Below are 20,329 nucleotides of genomic sequence, written 5' to 3'. Positions count from 1 at the left end.
TGGTACCCTTGAATGGGTTATCTTGTGTTAAGTGTTCGGACTGTGCGTCACGGATGCGCACGTGTGGAAACTTGTTATCTTTTTATCATCTTGATTTTCCTGTCAGGGGTTGCAAGATTACCCCTCTCAGGGTTATATTCTGAAGCTTCGTGTTATACTTGAAGCTCATTGGTTTTTGGGTTGGTGTGTCTTTCTATCATCGCACAATCTATTTATTTAGTCTTGTTGCAAGGAAGTACAATGTTCTTGCATGTTCTTATTTTTACAAATTGCATGTAAGTACATAGTGCTTGCATTTTCCTATCTTCACGAATTGCATGAAAGTACATTGTTCTTGCATGTTGCTATTTTCAACAAATTTGATGAGGGGGGGGATGTGTTATAATCTAGGAAGTAAATGATGCATCCTCTCTGTTGCTGTCCTTGCCTTGCTGCTCAGTCTGTGTGATGTCATCGGAATGTTGAGTGTGTTTGAGTGGAAGCAAAGATCAGTTAGTGTAGATGTGCTGAGCAGCAGGGAGGCTGCTCCTGGTGGGACATTGCTGGACATGGATCAAGGCCTAGCATGAACTTGTTGTGGATCCTGCTTGAAGAATAAAGCTGAGATCTTGAACCACATCTCTGGACTACATTGCATTCTTTTATTTGTAACACACTCCCCCAATCAGGATTAGGGATTGTGCTCACTCCCCCACATGGGGTGACAACACCATTGGCTACTGACCTCGAGACCCCTAAAACGCCCCCTAAATACGGTATTAAGGGGGCAGCCCTGAACCAAGAAGACAGATTCCTGCAACCAAAGAAGAAGAAGAACGAAAGAAGACGCCCAGCAGAGGAGACTGCAGAGAAGAACTGACTTGCCCCTAGCCCTACCGGGCGGTCTGCAGTCTCCAGAGAATCCTGCGCCAAAAGTCGACCTGACCTGCAGCCAACGACCGCCAAGACCCTTAGGAAGACTGACTGCCTTTAAGAAAGACTGGATCTCCTGTGAACAGCAGCTCTGTTCAAAAGAAAACTCACAAGACAGACTCTGAGCCTGCTGAGGACAAAGAAACCAGATGCCTGAAACCACCACTGCACCCGTCGCCTGCGGCCCCAGTTCGAATGGCCCACCGGTCCTAGAGAGGACCCCCAGCACTCCAGTGTCCACCATAGGTTGACCCCTCCAGGACTCCCCGACGTCACCTGTAGCCTTTGCACAGAGACACCCCCACAACCGCGAGTGGCCCGGTAAGGTGGAATCCGAAGACAACGCTGCATCCAGCTGCCCTGCGCCCTGGAAAAGGGAACCCGAGGTGCACTTATGTCCCCGAGCACTCCAACTTACCTGCCCAGGAGTTGGTTCCTCCCGAAAGTCTTCCTGGACCGAGCCTGCAGCTAAAAAACAAAACCGAGAATCCCCATTGAAAACAACAGGGCACCCAACGCCAAATCAGCACCCTGCACTCAGCTGCCCCTGCGCTGCTGCGAGTGCACCTTGTGTGCTAACTCGGATCGTCCTTTGCCCTGAGCCTAACTTCAGGAGCTTTGCTCCCACGACCTTGTGGCCTGCTCTTGAGCAGCCACCAACCGGAGGCCTCTATCCCTCATTGAATAACATTGGGCCTCAGCACTCTGCACCTGGCCGCCCTAGTGCCGCTCAGGGCGCTTTCTGACCCCAGAATACCAACTCCCACAACGAAGTACTTACCTGTTAACCGATAACTTAATTTCTCTCCTTAGGAATACATTGACTGTTTTTCCTTGAAAAAGCGTGGAGTTGGTATTACATGGAACTTTGAAAAACTGCAAAGAACTAAAAAATTGCTTACTTACCTTTTCTCTAGGAAATGTTCCAGTGTGATATCTAGGTATATCGCAGGGAGTAGAAAAAAGAATCCAGAAAGTAATCTGTAAAGTAATCCAAGGTAATCTAACAGTAATTTCCACTGTATTGAATTTTATACACTTACCTGTGCCAGGCATGCTTAGTTCTAGGAAATAAATACAACTAAATAATATTTGCATACAAATCAAATTGGTCTGAGTTCAGTCTGAGTGTGTGACATCACTTGCTGATTGAGTGTGTACAACAAATGCTTAACACTACACTCTGATAAAGCCTTACTGCTCGCCCACACTACCACAAATAGAGAGTGAGGTGCTTTCTACTTTTACCTCTACCTACCTTTGGGGTTCCACTGGACTCTGTGCACACTATACCTCATTTTGGTATAGTATACACAGAGCCAGCTTCCTACATGTGGGAGTTTCAGTAGTTTGAAAAATGGTACGTAGCACTGCCTGACCTACATTGGCTTGGTGGCACATTTACACAGAAGTGTTTAGTAAATATATGTGGGGTAGACCATGCAGCTGGTTTACAAATGTCAGCTATGGGGATATTTCCTAAAAAGCCATAGTTGCTCCCTTTTTTCGAATAGAGTGTGGTCTGGGAGCTACTGGTAAAGGTGTTTTGGTTTTAATATAGCAAGTCTGAATGCATTTTACTATCCATCTGGATATGCCTGACTTGGATATAGAGTGGCTTTTATGTAGTGGAGAAAAGGCTACAAAGAGTTGTGTAGTTTTTCTGAAGGTTTTAGTTCTATCCATATAGAACATGAGTGTTCTTTTTCTGCCTACGGTATGAAGAGCTCTTTCTCTCACAGAATCGGGGTTAGGGGAAAATGACAAGTAAACTTAGGTAAATATCCCTGACCAACTCATCCATAGCGCGTTGCCCTTGGATAGTTGGTGTGGGAACCTGGATGCGTTGTCTGGGCATTTTGTATTTTCTGCTGTGGAGAACAAGTCTATGTGAGGAAACCCCCACTTTTGAAAGTAGGGAAGGAGGACTTGTGGACTCAGTAGATCGTTGTCCATCCCCAGCAGATATTCTGCCAGCAAGTGAATGTGATGGTGAAAAGCCCAGTTCTATATGGTCTGAGAGAGGTGTGACAAATGAGAATACCGTGTCCCCTCAGCTTTTGTTAATAGTATATGGCTGTCATATTGTCCGTCAGGACTAGGACAACCTTGTGAGATAGATGAGGTAGGAATACGTTCAAGTGCCAGGCATACTGCCTGAAGTTCCAAGCAGTTGATGTGTATAGACTGATGTTTGGCATCCCACAGACCTTGTATTGTCAGGTGTGGTAGGTGTGCACTCCAACCCATCTCTGAAGCATCTGTTATAATAATTTAAGGCACAGGGTCCAAGAAAAGCCACCCTTTCAACAGATTGTTGAGGTTCCACCATTGAGGAGAATGGTGAGTTTGGCGGTCTATCAACACTCGATCCTGGTGGTGAACCTGTGACTGAGACCACTGACAAGAAAGATATTGCTGTATTGGGAGCATGGGTAGTCTTGTGTGAGGAACTAGGGCAATACAAGATGCCAGAATACCCAGTTGACGCATGACAGTCTGAACTGTGAGTGTTTTTTTAAGTGGAATTGGGGTATCGCCAACTGTTTGTTGAGGATTGCTCCAAGTATGGTTGAAGTTGAAGAGGTAGAAGGTGAGATTTGAGGACACTGATGTTGAACCCTAACTTGTGGACTAGATCTACTGTCAACTACATGTGGTGCTGTCACTGTGAAAGACTGCTGGCTTTGAGGAGTCAATTGTCCAAGTATGGGAATATATGAACGTTTTGCCGTCGTAGTTGTGCTGCAATTACAGCTAAGCACTTTGGTAAGATCCTTGGTGTGGTAGTGACCCTGAACGTGAGAACTCTGAATTCGTAGTGTTTTCCTGCTATGACAAACCAGAAGAATTTGCAGTGAGCAGGATGAATGGGTGGAAGTAAGCATCCTTTAGGTCCAGAGTGGCCATAACATCACCCTTTTGTAGAAGTGGAATGACATCCTGAAGAGTGATCATGTGGAAACATTCTGATAGGACGTAGTAGTTGAGAGGTCTGAAGTCTGAGATTGGTCTTAGTGACCATCCTTTTTAGAATTAAGAAGTACAGGGAATATACTACTGTGCTTTGCTGTTGAAGGGGGAATGGTTCTCTAGCCCCTTTGAGGAGAATGGCTTGGGCCTCTTGTTTTAGCAGTGTTAGGGGATCCTGTGATAACCTGTAAGTCCGAGGTGGGATTTCTTTTTTTTTTTTAATTACATTTTTATGGAGTTATTTTAACAATGTACAACAGCAGCGTACTTCACAGCTACATCAATTTGCCATAGTCTTGGTCTACTAGGCTCCATACCTCCCGTTCTGCGTGGTCACTGCTACATCATATTATTTTCCCTGTTCTACCTAGATAGCGACTGCTGGCTCTGAGGTGGTGCTGTCCCTTAAACACTATTAACGGCCCCATATGTCTTTTGGCCTGGATGGTTCTGGAAGTTCCTCCACATAAAGAGCCAGGTTTTCTTTACAGTATACCAAGTCCTTGATCCATTGTTTCACTTTAGGGGATGATTTTATCCCCCCAGTGCATTGCCAATTGTCTTTTGGCCAATAGCAACGCCATTGCTGTAAACTTCCGTATACTACCCCTCAATGTTGGAGTCAGGCCCAACAAACAGACCTGTGGGCTACATTGTATTGTGTCTGCAATAATCTTTTTTTACTACAGATTCTCATAAATTTCTTATTCATATGCAGTCCCATGCCAAGTGCATGAAATCCGCCCCTTCCCTACCGCATCTTTGGCACATATAATTTTCTTTAAGTCCGTATCTGTGTGGTCTAGTGGGTGTGTAGTACACTTGCTGTATGTATTTAAAGTGGATGAGACGCAGATTGCAGTTAGATGTAAGTGCCTCTGTTTGATCACAACAGACTGCCATTCTTCCTGCGTGAGTTGATGTTGCAGTCTTTCATTCCAGCATTCTAGAGCACAGTCCGGGTACTTTTTTTCTCTTCTAGTGCATTCTTGTATAATTTGTTAACTAGTTTACATCTTGTGGGGTTTGCTAGAAGCACTTGAAATGTGTAATGTTGGTGGCTCTTCTGGAAACATGGGATATAGTTCCTTCATAGCTATTCTGAGCCCTTGGTATATGAATGCGAATGGTGTTTTGTTCTGTACGCAGTGTAAGTTGTCAGTTGTGAGGAATCTGCCCTCTGGAAATACATCACTCATCTATTTCCACCCGTTATAGGATTTTAAATGCCCCCGGTTCTTGTGTGACTAATAAGGCTGGGTGATACCCAATAGGAAGTAGCGGGACATATAGCGGGAGTTTATCAGCTCTCAGCCCTAGGGTCTGCCAAGCAGAGGTGGTGCAGGAGGCAGTATTTATCTCTGTTCGCGGTGTCTCTCTTTTGTAGTGCAGCAGCATGTTCTTCAGTGGCAGTGGGTGTGCGTCCTCCACTGGTATGTGTGGTGTATAGACATGCAGGTTATACCAATAGTGCGCGTAGGCAGTACAGGTACAAATCTGGCCCACCGAAACCTCCGCTTTTATAAGACTGAGTCAGTGTCGCCTATTTTACCCTGGGTTGTTTTCCTGCCCCTACAAGTTGCAGTAATTGGAAGCGTATTTTTGCGAAGAGTGAGCTGGGTAAGACAATAGGTATATTTACAAAAAGGTAGAGAAAGCATGGGAGTATTATCATTTTTATTAGGGCTATCCTATCTGCACGCAATAGAAGCATTTTTATCCATCTGTCTACTTGTTTCTCCATTTTGGTGAACGTCCTGCCGTAATTTTCCCTTATAACCAGCTCTGGGTCTCTGTGTATCCACACTCCTAGATATTTTACTGGGTGCGTCGACCATTCCAGAGGACTCTCGAGTGTGTATGGAATGGTGCATTCCATCTGAGGAATGATTGTTGATTTTTTCCAATTTCTGCTAAGCCCTGAGAACTGTCCAAAGCGACTATATATATGTTGTATTCAATGATAATCTGATCAAATTAAGTTTTGAACTCTTGAAGTACTAAATGAGCAACTTTCTGAAATCATTTACATGGACACTAAATCAAGATTGCTACTGTAATACAGAAAGAATACCAGAAAGAAAAATATTCAGACAAACGATGCACATGCTTTGGGAGATATATATATATATATATATATATATATGCATTGGTGACGTATGAATCTTTAAAGGGAATATAAAAGTACAGAAAGACTCCAGTTAAACAAATACATCTCATAAAAGTGATACCTTAAGTATGAAGTCTGAGCATTCTGTGTTGATACAGCAGAGTTTAGAGTTGGTGGCAATGATCTTAGTGGGCCAATCTGATCCGGTCCTAGGCTGTATCCTTGTGGAAGTGTAACTTGATGAACTCCATGTACCATATAGTTCCCCCCTTGCGGCTGGGTTGAATATGTCTGCTGTCATACAGATAAAAGAAAAGAGTCATCAGCACAAAAAAACTACACTTGCACTAAAATACAAACTATTGACAAAATATACTGTATAATAAGCGTAATTATTTATATGTCAATTCAAATAGCAATTCTACTTGAAAACCAACAAATCATAACTTGTCTTTTCTACCTATTAGGTTGCACCGAAGTGGAAGCACTAAATCTCAATAGGTCTTCAACCGAGAAAATGGAGAGAATACAGAAGAGGAGGTCAAATGTGTGAAGATAACAGAAACTCTTGGAAATTCCATGGTGAATAGATTATGCTTTGAAACACGGAAGCACACTTAAACACCCCATGGCAGTACTACTGCTATGTGTATGTTACAGATTGTTGATATTAAGGGTTATGCTACTCAGTTTGTAGGTGATATTTTATCATCATGCTACGTCAAAGTCCTTAAAAAACTCATCTGACCCTCACTTCCTAAAAACTGTGAAATCAAAGGGACTATGTCAATTCAAGCCATTTCTGGGTTGTCCTTTGGGATACTTTGTTGGCAACAAAGCAGTTCCAGCCACTATTTAATGCTTATGATATCACCTGATTGTGACTCGGCAAAATCTAGAAACTAAGCAGAGTGCGTTTATAAAGTGACTTGACATTCAAAATGTAAAATTCCAGAAACCTTTGTTGTTTTAAAAATTGCAATTTCGTTTTTGTACCTGCTTAAAGCCTTAGCATTACTGCCCATTCCTACGTATTTTAAATGCACTACCATTTTGTTATCCCATGTTGCAAACAGCGTATTTAGACTAACTGTCTAGCCTCGTTCTGAGTTTGGCGCAACAAAGCAAGAACTGCAGAAATGAATGAAGTCTAGCTTACTGTAACTTCTTATACGTCTTCTTACAGTCTTTCTACAAGAAGTGCTAGTCACCTCTTTATTACTAGTGCTCATCTACAGTTGAACTGTACAATAAGTGTGAGAAAATCCTTTATTGATGTACCACTGAAATGTATGGAATTTAGCATCACAAGCTCAAGCTGACCAGGGGGAAAACTCTGGTCCGCTGATATGGCAATCCACACGTAACATCTTTTTGATGCTTGCTGGCTATTTTATTTGTGCAACAAACATGCATTAAAACTTCTGTGAGCTTTCCGGAGTGTCTGTTTTCTTACAACACACATTGAGCCAAACACAGCTCACATAACGAAGACAGAGCATCAATTCCAAAAGAAGAGCAATTCTCACATATGCCTGCTTTATTTCTATCAGTGCTTTAAGCCTCTGACAATATGAATAACAATATTGGAGTCTAACAATTGCTTACAGAACCAAAAGCATTGTGTGCTGGTAAGCATCTTTGCTCGGTGAAGAGGTGCAGGTGCTGGACTGGACTTCACATGACTACCCCAATCGCCAGAGGTATGGGAGAGGTTTTTACAGGCAGACTGAGGTGAAGCATGGGCTAGAACTGGACTTAGTAACTCAGCAAGACAGTGTAAGCAGGTTGAACGGAGGTGAAGTCTAATCACGTTTATCATACTGTTGCTTGCCTTGGATCTATTGTTTCGTACTGTCTGACATATGTTAAAGTGCACTGAAGATGTCACCTCGGTAGGAGACAATGGGGAAAATGGAATTATTGAGTAGATAGAAATGGGTAGAGTTCAATAGCAAAGACTATGTGCGTGCAATTGCTTTAAGTGAGCAGGCTCTCTTAATAGCGGAATAGGGAAAACAGGCAGGAGTGCCCAGCCCTTTGAAGGATAAATGAATATAAGAAAAAGGCCCTCTGATCCAGCATCTTTGGCTTCTTCGTTAAAAGAATGCACAACCAAATGTCACCGAAATGCAAAGAAATCTTTAGTTGTGAGTGAATGATACTGCTCCCTCCTCCCTCAATGAAATCAGTTGGAAAGTAGGAAGCTGAAAACAAGACCCCATATATTTAACTGCAGACTAGGCTAGGGTTGTATCTTGGCCCCATTTATATTCCTTGAATACACAAATGGCTTAAAGGGGCAATTGTTGCAAAATAAATTGGATTATCCAAAGACAGGCAAAACATTTGTCCCAATCCTGCTCTACGCAGATGATGCTATCCTTCTAGCAAGGACAGCTATGAGCCTGCAGAAACTCTGGACTTAAAAATGAATTATAAAAAATCTTATGTTATGGTGTGTGGCCCTAAGACAACAAAGCTGAAATTGTTTGTCATGTAGGTACCATGTTAGATAAGGTCCAAAGTTTCTCCTGTTTGGGATTCCTTTTGAACTTAGTTATCCTGTGATCCTTTACTAATCCTAGGGGCGCAGCAGATGACTACAGCAGTGGAGGCACTCTTCCAGTTTGCAACCTGTTAGATAGAAGCCGGTTAAAGAGATGATTGCACTTTATAAAGAAAAATTACTCAATTGCCAACTATGGGGCTTGAGTGTGGGGCAATACTAACTGCACTAAGCTCCAAATTGTAGAGAACAGCTTCATTAGGAGGTTCCTGGTGGTCCCTAAAAGTTTATCAACCCCATTCTGTCATTCTAAACTCGGTATGGAGTATATTAAACACTATTGGTCTTGCCCCTTTGTTATTACGGGCTATTATGGGATAAAATTTGTCTCTCACCAAGTTAGACTTTTTAAGATCCATTATTATGGACTGTCTCACTATATCCAACTGTGTGAAAATCCCCTTGTTCGGCTATCTAAAACGTGCTTTTGGCGACATCGCCTTAACTGGGCTCTTTGATAATCCGGTTAATCTGCCATCTCAAGCAAAAACCTTAATTCGGTCTGCACATATAGCAAGGGTAAGCTCACATCATCGGTAGTTATTGACTCAGCAAAGATCCTTGAGCTCTGGCAAGGTTAGCGCCCCAAGTTATCAACTGCAGTTTTATTTATCATTTATTTTGAACCCAAAGTACAGATTCTACCCACTTGCTTTCAGTTTCGGGCACTGTGCATTTTATGATAGTTTTTCCGAAGCAAGGTGGATGGTATGATGACCCCCGCCATGTCCATGTAATAACGCACCAAAGTAATCTATCTTGCACTTTGTTCTTTTTTGTGCACTTTACAAAACACTGAGATCCAAATTACTGCTTCTAATTTTGAGGGATCATCGTTTATAGGGAGGGTTTTAGTTATTTGTATTCGCTTGATTCTATGTATATTTGCTTATTATACGAAAGCACTATAGATAAATTAGCACATTAAGGGAAGCACACGTAGTTACAATTTTCTCCTTTTAAAGCATTTTTTTTTTAACCATAATCAGCACACACACTTTATCTACTGCCAGGGTTACATTTGAAGTATTGAAATTTGTGGGAAAGTTTATAAGAAATGATGGTTGGGTCAGACCTACTTTGGGTTGTTATCCTTCGTTCTTATTTGTTGTTCACTTTTTATTGTATTGAAGTAAAAGTTATTTACATTCGGTAACGTAATATCTGGCTGTTCTGCTCGATTTTCCCGGCCTTCTTGTGTTGAGGAATGATTGAATGTGACTTCAGTCTCTTATCATTCAAGTCTAAGGGTTAGAGTAGTGAATGGAGCCTATTTACTAGGCACTTCGACATGATCCTGTGCTCTTCCCCATAGATCAGGGCTTGCACACATAGCCTAGGGGATAGATTCGTTAGTATTAGGGATAACCTGTCCTGTAGTGAGGGTATTTCATGGAGCCGTGCTGAATTCAGGCCTGGTAGGCCTCAAACGGGAGAGACTCCATCTTTCTTTCTGCTCCGGCAGCTTGGGATGCTTCTAGGTCAAATGTAATGTTTTAGTTATGAGGTGTTATTCGCTTGGAGAGAACCGGTTCAGGCCGGCCCTTATCGAAGGATTGTATTTTTCTTCATGCCGAAGACACTACATCAGGCCGGCCGGCTGGGAACGTGTCCTTGGTACGGGGAGGTACAAGAATTTGGTGGGCGGCAGGTTACGGGCCGGAATTTTCCATGAGGAAACGCACCTCTATATTAGTGAAAGTCTGAGGCAGTTACATGTTCAGTTCGTAGGCGGCATCTAGCCGTTAGCAGTAAATCTACTACTTATTCCAGGGAAGACAGACGCCATCTTGAAGGCGGAGAAGAACCGAGAGACAGATACTCTCCTAGCAGAGTAGCCAGAGAGGAGAGAGTAGCCGATAAGGAAGAGGTCCCAGTGACTCGGAGAAGGGTGAAGAGAACAGCGCATAGTGGTGCAGATATGTATCCGTGACTGCGGAGGTGTGACTTCCAGGCGAGCCGAGGCACAGACGAGAAGGGAACCTAGATGACCACTGAGTGCAGGCTACACACTACTAAGGTGATGTCGACCCTTTCTTATTAGAGTGTACAACTTAATCTTTCACTTTGCTTTGCAGGTTATGTGTCATATTGTAATGTTATGTGATTGCGTATGTAATGAGTAATAAAGTACCCAGTTTGTAGTGAACCAACATGTGCTGCGTGTTCTTGTATGAGAGGGTAGCCTATTCTTCTAGTCAGCTGCGGCTACATGAACAGATGTTAACCCTGATCAGGTAAGTGGTAACTGAATAAGGGAAAGAGGAGCCCCTCGAACCAGAGAACAGGCTATGCTTGAACTGGCAGTCCTTGTGTGATCTGATGAATAGTGAGACTGATTCCCTTTTTGTATGTTATGGTGATCATAGGATGAACTGTTGTATGAGACTGCCGTCGGGGTAGAGAGGTCTGGATTCGTATGGGATCGCGAGACCGCCGATTGTGCTGATACTGCCGTCTGGGTAGAGAGGTCTGGATTCGTATGGGATCGCGAGGCCGCCACTTGTGATACTGTCGTATGGGCAGAGAGGTCTGGATTCGTATGGGATCGCGAGGCCGCCGATTGTGCTGAGACTGCCGTCTGGGTAGAGAGGTCTGGATTCGTATGGGATCGCGAGGCCGCCACTTGTGATACTGTCGTATGGGCAGAGAGGTCTGGATTCGTATGGGATCGCGAGGCCGCCGATTGTGCTGATACTGCCGTCTGGGTAGAGAGGTCTGGATTCGTATGGGATCGCGAGGCCGCCACTTGTGATACTGTCGTATGGGCAGAGAGGTCTGGATTCGTATGGGATCGCCAGGCCGCCACTTGTGATACTGTCGTATGGGCAGAGAGGTCTGGATTCGTATGGGATCGCGAGGCCGCCGATTGTGCTGATACTGCCGTCTGGGTAGAGAGGTCTGGATTCGTATGGGATCGCGAGGCCGCCACTTGTGATACTGTCGTATGGGCAGAGAGGTCTGGATTCGTATGGGATCGCGAGGCCGCCACTTGTGATACTGTCGTATGGGCAGAGAGGTCTGGATTCGTATGGGATCGCGAGGCCGCCGATTGTGCTGATACTGCCGTCTGGGTAGAGAGGTCTGGATTTGTATGGGATCGCGAGGCCGCCACTTGTGATACTGTCGTATGGGCAGAGAGGTCTGGATCCGTATGGGATCGCGAGGCCGCCGATTATAAGAGGTCTTGGTATGTATAGTAGGAATTCCCTGTCCTTAGGTGGTAGATATATGTGGTTGCACTATTGTAGATAGGACCTAGGGAGAGGGTAACGTTCTGGTTGGGTTAGTGAGGCTCTGATGAGCGGGTTCTATCTGATCCGAAAACCCAAGCAGAACACTGGCAGAGACACAGTCTAGCAGCAGATTCATTCATTTTTTTAATTCTCCCCAGACGCCAGTCCGGATCCAGAACTTTTTTAGCAGTACCTCTGCGCGCCTGGGGACGGCGGCATACGGCTCCGCAATGACGCCGACGCCGGTCATGACGTCAGTGGAGCCATACAAGTCCCCTCCAGCGCGCAGACATCAGTTTCTTCTGTGAAACCCTCCGCGCCAGAACGCAGGTTCATTATAGAAACTTGTTGAGCAAACATTGTGCCAAAAAATTCTAAAATCTTTGAAACATTAATAAAAGGAGAAACATCTAATGGTATGTTAATACCCAACATGTAACTTTAAAGAACAAGCATTGGCATAGCCAATAGGTCTCACCTTTGGGACCTTATAAGTGTTCAGCCATGCAACAGTTGATGTTGTTGCACAAAGGATATTGCGCTGCATAACTAAATACTTATAAGGTCCCAAAAGCGAGACCTATTGGCTATGCCAATGCTTGTTTTTAAAGGGTGCAAGCCAGACCTAACCAAATTGGTTCAAAAGAGCAAGCTAAGATTTGGACAGGGAAGGGACATGACAACACTTAATTTTTGGATGTAGACTGCCATACAAATCCATCTACTCGAATCAATGTGTGTGCGCTGTAACACATAGAAAGCCTTTGATCGATGAAACTTTGTTCCCTTGGGTATTTAAAAATGAGAAAGCAATAGGGTGTTAATACCATCCTTTTCCACTCCAGCTAAAAAGCCTTTGTATAAATGATTGTTCACTTAAAAGTGCTGCAATATAACATCACTGCTGCAAAATTAAATCCTGCTAAGCAAACGCTTGCATAATAGGAGACCCAAAGCCTCAGTAAATGAAAAGTAGTAAAAACAAACGGAAAATTGTGATGCATTTGATTTAATTTGATTAGAGCTAGAAAATCCAATGAAAAGGACGCATCAAGGGACACTGCATACACCTAAAATGGGTAGCTTTCCGTCTCTTTATTGTTCTAATTCATGTCTTTGATTTTCTAACTGTGTATAATGTCAAAACAAACATAGTTCATCCTTTTCAGGCAAGTATTACACCACCACACGCTTTTAGGTCTCGCCTGACCCAGCGCATGCGCTGGTCTGGCGAGACTTCTTGTGAGGGCTCAAAAAAATGCTACCATGGCCAGCCTAGAGCTACAGTGCATATGCGCGGGCGCGTGCTTAGGAGCAGAGGCTGGCAAACCTCGTCATGCTCATTAAGCGCCCGCGATCACTTTCCCGGCGCCCCTTTGATGTTCTTGTTCAAAGAACATCAAACATCAACGAACATGTTGTTGTGTTAATGCTTTGCTGCGCCTGTTTGACTTACAATGCGCTTTCTCTTTCCACAAACTCTATGTTTGTGTTCCTTTATTTTGAGATGCTTTTAGTATTACTGTTATGTGACTTAAAGAACATTAAGGAAATGTTACTGTGAAACTGGACAACGTTCACAGTGTTTATTTCTGATCGCAGCGGCTGCTTCATGTCCGTTGCACCATTCAGGGAGTCCTTTCGTTGGCGCTTTCATGAGGACATGATGAGGAAGCTGGAAACCTTTGGCACATTCTCTTTAAAAGCACAGCATGTTGGCGACTGGTTTGTTGGCGACTGGTTACTCGATTAGACCTATGTAGCACTTAAGATCACAAAGCGCTTTAGATCTCAAAGCGCTATGGTGGGTGCCGCAGTTACAACTCATGAAATATGGGGTGCAACTCACGAGGAGGGGGCAGGTTTGAGTGCACATTGGCTGCAATCGAACTCTTAAGAAGATGAGCAGTGTGTATCCATTATTAGCACTCAGTCTTCGCTAAGTGATCTTGCTTGTTTTGTTGTTGTGTTAATGCTTTGCTGCGCCAGTTTGACTTACAACGTGCTTTCTTTCCTCAAACTCGATGTTTGTGTTCCTTTATTTTGAGATGCTTTTAGTATTACTGTCACACACACAACCACACACGCAACCACAACCACACGCACAACCACACAACCACACACACACAACCATACACACAACCACACATACAACCACACCCACACACAACCACACACACAACCACACCCACAACCACACTCACACACAACCATACACACAACCACATGCACAACCACACCCACACCCAACCACACCCACACCCACACCCAACCACACCCACACCCAACCACACACACAACACCACAACACAACACCACACACACCACAACACCACACACACAACACACACACCCAACCACACACACACACCCAACCACACACACACAACCACACACACGACCACACCCACACAACCACAACTACAACCACACCCACAACTACAACCACGCACACAGCCACACACACACAACAACCACACACACACACAACACACAACCACGCACACAACCACACACAACCACACACACAACCACAACCACACAACCACACACAACCACACACACGCCCACCACAACCACACACCCACCCACACACACACCCACCACAACCACACACACACACACCACAACCACACACACAACCAAGACAACCACACACACATCCACACCCAACCACACACAACAAACAACCACACACACACACCACACACACAACCACACCCACAACCACACCCACAACCACACCCACAAACAACCACAACCACACACACAACCACACACACAACCACACACACCCACAACCACACAGGCCCCGCACCCACAACCACACGAACACAGACAACCACAACCACACACACAACCACACACACAACCACACAACTACACACACCCAACTACACATCCAAACACACACCCACCCACAACCGCACCCGCAACCACGCCCACACAACCACACACACACACACACACCCACACAACCACACCAAGCATTGGCATAGCCAATAGGTCTCGCCTTTGGGACCTTATAAGTGTTTAGCCACGCAACAGTTGATGTGGTTGCACCAAAGATATTGTGCTGCATAACTAAATACTTAGAAGGTCCCAAAAGCGAGACCTATTGGCTATGCCAATGCTTGTTTGACTTGTGAATCTGACTGTGTGATATATGCAAAGAGAGGTTTGTTGAGATAACTAATAAATAGCACAAACCACTTAAATTGAGATTGAATGAACACACTAACGTAAGAGTGCACTAACGTCTCCAACAGCAAGACATTTAAACTTTATTTACCCAGAAAAAAGTCTATTTCACTGATTATGTACTAAGACCCACGAAGAGAGGAGGTGGACAAAAACGCTATTGTGTAAAGAATCTTTGTGTATAAATGATCTGGATGCTTTTCCTATCAGACATGAATGAAATTATTTTTTGTATTTTCTCAGAACAGAAATTAACTAAATGAGGTTCACTGAACTATGAATAAGACAAAAAGCACCTTCTAACCGTATACAAACAAGTTGGATCTTAACGCCATCATGGTTAAAGCATTAGCCGCACGGCCGTGAAAGTGACAAGGCCGCACGACCCGTGAAAGTGATCGCGATTAAAGACAGATGGCGTCTGCGCGCGTGCACGCTCTCATGAACACAAGCGCTAGGCCGCCAAAAGCCTGTGGCAGCACTTTTAAAACCCATACACTAAATTTCTCGCAGAGCAGCACAAGCGCTGGCTCAGCGAGACCTAAAAACCCCAATGAATCAACGAAGCACAGTGCTACATGAAACCCTGCACCCTGGTGAATAACCACCATGAAAGGGAATAAAAACCTTAAACTCTATAGACCAGTCATCAAACATCTTTGTAGCCCTGTGACTTGGTAAATTGCCCTTGTGTAAGGGAAGTGGTAATGAATGGTATGATAATAGCAAAACAAACCCTATAAAAACAACACCAAGGTGCTTGTTGAATCACACCATTACGTGACACATTGATATAGCCAATACAAGGTATGAGGATACCAAACAAGAGCTTTCGAATAAAGAACAAATAAATCAATACTGTCCACTGGTGTCCAATCCAGTGTGAAATAGAAAACATCCCCAACCTACCGACCACACAAATGTGGAATTTCAAAGGGATTGTCAATATTTAACAAAACCTATGTGGCCAGGTCAAGTGGTTTGCTGAGTCCCACATAAGTTGAGATAGTGATCACCAGTAAATATAACCAGAAGTGAAAAAGGGTATAACCCTTAACTCGTAGGACATTCGCTGAGAGGGGAGGATGGGCAGGGAGTTAATGAATCTGCGGCTAGACTGTGTCTCACCCAGCTATTACTTTACCGGAGGGAAGTAACTTTTACATCTGATAGAGACATCTAGACGCAGATTCTTCGCTTTTAAATTAAATACCATAGCTCTACCCCCCTGGAGGAGGGTCTGTAAACTAATCCTATGAAAGTTCTCAAAGAAAACCAGCCGCTCAATAACCAACAACAGACCAAATGTAAGTAGGAATAGCAGAACCAGAGCTTGGCTCTTAATAGAATCCATGATCACCGTCACAGAACATATAAATAATAACCCAACAGGCCAGAAAGAATCATCCCTTAAAGGGAGAGGGGAAAAACCCCTAAAGAACCATCTGTCAGTTATCAGACATTATCCTCTCTACCCCGAAGGGAAATAGAACTTATTGACCAAAAGGGCCACATGCAAGACAAAAGTCATATCATCCGCATTCTTCACAACAATAAAGCAATATCCGAGAAAGAACTGTCCTGATAAAATCCAAAAGCAGGACTCTCAGAACTAATTCCATTATACCAAGATGAATGAATCCATAAGAAACACGAATAATAATACCTTCATGGTATTGAGAATTTAGTTTGAACAAAATGACCACTCGCAGGTTACATAATGCACTGTAAAAAGACTAAAATAACCATAATAGGTCTAAATTTAATATTGATATTCATTAATTATGGCAGTTGTAATACTTTTTGCCACAAAGATGTATCACCGGGACATATACATTATATAAAATTGTGTCACAATAGACTCCAAGTGGTCTAACAACACAGAGCATCACCGGCCCACATTTACTGCAGAACCGCAGGCATCTACAAAGCCTGCACCTGCATGGCCTTTAACGTCATGATCCGAAAGTCTGAACATGACTCCAAGCCGTGGGCACGCTCAAAATACCAAGGCAACCAAAAGAAGATAAGGGACACACCTATTAGCGCAGTATCAAACATTAAATAAGGAAAAAACAAAACATTAAAAGAAAATAATATATAAAATAGATCCTTGTTAGCAACAAGCGCATGCAACACCAAGTGATACGAAACACCATTTGATCACAAGACCGCCTCAAGAAGTAACAGCCATGATTTCCCAAGGACTTGTAAAACACAGAGAAAATAGATACACACCCAAAACGACAGGTAATGTTTAACCTCCAGACAGATGCAAAAAGCATTGTGGGAGAATAGCAAGAAGAGCCTCTTATAAAGCCCAAAACAATCCACGCATAAATTGTATGACTGAAATCGGGTACGGAAACTGCAGCTAGAATTGTCCTTCAGATTGTTTCCGACACTACCTATCACACAGTGTAGATACAGAGCTCACTCCATATGTCCAAGGAATGAACAGATAAATTACCTATCCCCTCCACAGAGGAGAAGGCAACTAACTTGTGTATTCCAAAGAATACACCATAAACTCTGAGGTTACTCTCACAATTTTCCAATAAGGAAGCACATATAACAAAAATGTAGATATGCAGTCCGCTCAGAAGGCGAAAAAAAACCTTCACCAATAAAACAAGGTCCAAGAGGACTGAACCTCAAGAACACGTATTCAAAAGAATACAAAATGTAGGCCTTAAATCCATCAGCGTCATAATAAATATGCACACCACAAGAGTAGTAAAGACATACTACGCTGATTACAGAGTGTCCCTAAATACCAGTCTTACCACTGGCATACCAACATGTCCCTATGAGAGACAACGAAAGGTCGAAGCCATGCACATTATAGCATACTGAACTGCTTCAAAGAAGCTTGTGTCAGAATATCTTCCAAACAAGAAGACACGTCTCTTGACAAAAACCTCTTGAGCAAAAAGCTCATCCTCAGAGCCAAGGGACAAAGGGAAACTTTCGTCGGGCATCTAAATCACTACCAGCCTAAAAAAGGGAAAAATGGTACTGAAAATAAAACCTCTCGCAGGACACCAGGTGGTCAAACCAACAATGGGCATGTAAATGCCCTAACAAAGCTTACTCACTTTGAAAGAAAAAGACTACATCTCAAGTACAAAGGCAAGTTACACCAGTAACAAACGAAAAGCTAGGACTCTGAAGACCTCTGCCTTTTATGGAAGTGTCTTAACCCTGCATCAGCTTTAATCCCAAGAGGATGGGCACCATCAAATGGCATGTCGACCAAAGTCGACTGGACTGCCTCAGATAAACCCAGTCGTCAACCAAGCTCAATGCCTTAATGCCACTGCTGATGCCGCAGCGCGACCTACAGAGTCCGTAGTGTCCATACTACACCTTATGATAAGCCTAGCAGCCTGCTGAGTATCCTTAATCAAATCACCAATCTCCGAGCGGACATTATCCGGAAGAGATGGTAACATATTCTGTAGCGAATCCCAAAGAGTAGGGGAATATCGCCCCAGCACACAAGATGTATTGGTGGATCACAAGGCTGAGCTTGCCGAAGCAAAGATTTGTTTACCACATGCATCATGAGTACTAGAATCCTTACCCACTGGAGCCTTAGGAACAGAATCTACATCTCGTGGAGAAGTTGCAACCCGAGTCATCAAGCTACAGGTGGAAGGGAGTCTATGAAGACAAACTGCGTCCCCAGGTGCAGGCAGGTGTCTACGTGCAATATCTCGGTCCACTGAGGCCCCCCGACTCAGGCTTGGCTCAAGCACAAAATAAAACATCAAAAAGGGCCTCCCCAAATGGAAAAACAGGTTCTTCCCCAGTCTGTCCCTGAAAAAGGACCTTGATCAAAGGGTCTGTGGTCCTTTACACCATAGGAAGGGACAAGTTTAAAACTGTAGCCACCTTCCTTAGCATGCCTGCAACTGAGAAACGTGCCTCTGTTGCAAGGCCAGGGAGAGAAATAAACCCTGAAGCTGGATAAGAATCCAGACCACAAGCCTCTCCAACAGCAGACAACCAGCTCTCCTTCATTTGAGGCACATTCATGTCAGAAATGGGCTGAAAGGGCCCTGCCTCAATCCACACAGACTGTCTTTCCACAACCTCTTCCTGAGAAGGAATCAAAACCAGCATATTCCCCTCAGTCTACTCAGTCTGAATAGTCGATTCTGCATTTGACGTTGTACGACGCCTACATTAAGGATGAGAAGTGTGTCTACAACCGACACCATCGACATCAGTGTCGGTGCCGATCGAAGACCGGTGTTGTAGGTCGAGATCCTGAAGGACTGGGCATAGACGTCGACCGGCGCTGACCCCTTAACTCCAAAGGCTCAACGGTCACCGAGGGCAACCCTCCAACGGCACCCCACTCACCTCGCTGGGGACTAAAAGCGCTACAGAGGGAGATGGGGTCCCAAAGATTAGGTGCAAGGAATTATAATATTCCTTCACCTGAGCCATCGATACACGGGCTCCCGGAATAACGGGGAGACACGGTGCGGAGTCGCGTATGGCCTCAACCGTCAAGCAAGAGGCGCCATTGGAGACAGTCTCCACGTGGTGAAGTCCGAGAATGGCACAACTTCAAACGCCCCTTATCTTTTGACTTCCCCGGACAACGACGTCCTCCAGACCCGCTTTGGCTCTAAGATCGACCCGACTTATACAGAGACGAAGAAGATCGAGGATGGGAAACCTCAGAGGATCATGCCACACGGGCCATCATCAACTTCAAACAAAGCTCCTTTAACGATTTTGGTTTCGTTTCTGGCAGGAGCCACAATCTTAAGCGTCGTGGTGCTCACCTAAACACCACATACAAATTGTATGGGGGTCCGCCCCCGACACATGTCAGCTACAAGACTCACAATGTTTGAAACCTGTAGACATTAGACAAAGGCACACTGTTCCACAGACCAACACAAAGTGTCAAAACAGGTCAAAAAATCGACGTGAGAAACAGCTTCTCCGGATCCGCGTTTCAGTGCGGAAAAGAAGAAACTGATGTCTGCGCGCCGGAGAGGACTTGTATGGCTCCACTGACGCCATGACCAAAGTCGACGTCATCGCGGAGTTGTATGTCGTCCCCCCGTGTGCAGAAGTACTGCTAAACAATTTCCGGGTCCAGACTGGCGCCTGGGCATAATTCAAAAGTTAAGGAATCTGCAGCGAGATGTCTGTATCAGATTGATGTATTTGTTAATGAAATTATTTATTTTATGGTTTTTATTTTTTATCAAATAAAATTGTATTTATTGTGCTTTTATGATTGTCTTGCAAAATCGAATAAAGTCGTTCCGATTCTAAATTGCACACTACAAATCAGAGTAG

The 20,329-nt window shown here is 44.1% G+C and overlaps 1 protein-coding gene across 4 annotated transcripts in view; it reads right to left on the bottom strand.

The window, feature by feature from the left end:
* STAM2 (signal transducing adaptor molecule 2) overlaps positions 1-20,329 on the bottom strand; it is a 405,110-nt gene that overhangs the window by 34,377 nt on the left and 350,404 nt on the right. For 2 of the 4 annotated variants that reach the window (XM_085645536.1, XM_085645538.1), the window contains exon 13: positions 6,117-6,286. In XM_085645536.1, the coding sequence (XP_085501662.1) occupies positions 6,117-6,286 (170 nt within the window). Of the gene's footprint in view, positions 1-6,116; positions 6,290-20,329 lie in introns of all 4 variants that reach the window. The other 2 variants (XM_085645535.1, XM_085645537.1) reach the window with 1 other exon arrangement.

This window comes from Triturus cristatus, chromosome 3_1 (genome assembly GCF_964204655.1).
Source record: "Triturus cristatus chromosome 3_1, aTriCri1.1, whole genome shotgun sequence".
Taxonomy (NCBI): Eukaryota; Metazoa; Chordata; class Amphibia; order Caudata; family Salamandridae; genus Triturus; species Triturus cristatus.
The sequence above is the reverse complement of the archived record's forward strand: the minus strand, read 5'-3'. Positions and strand labels throughout refer to the sequence as shown.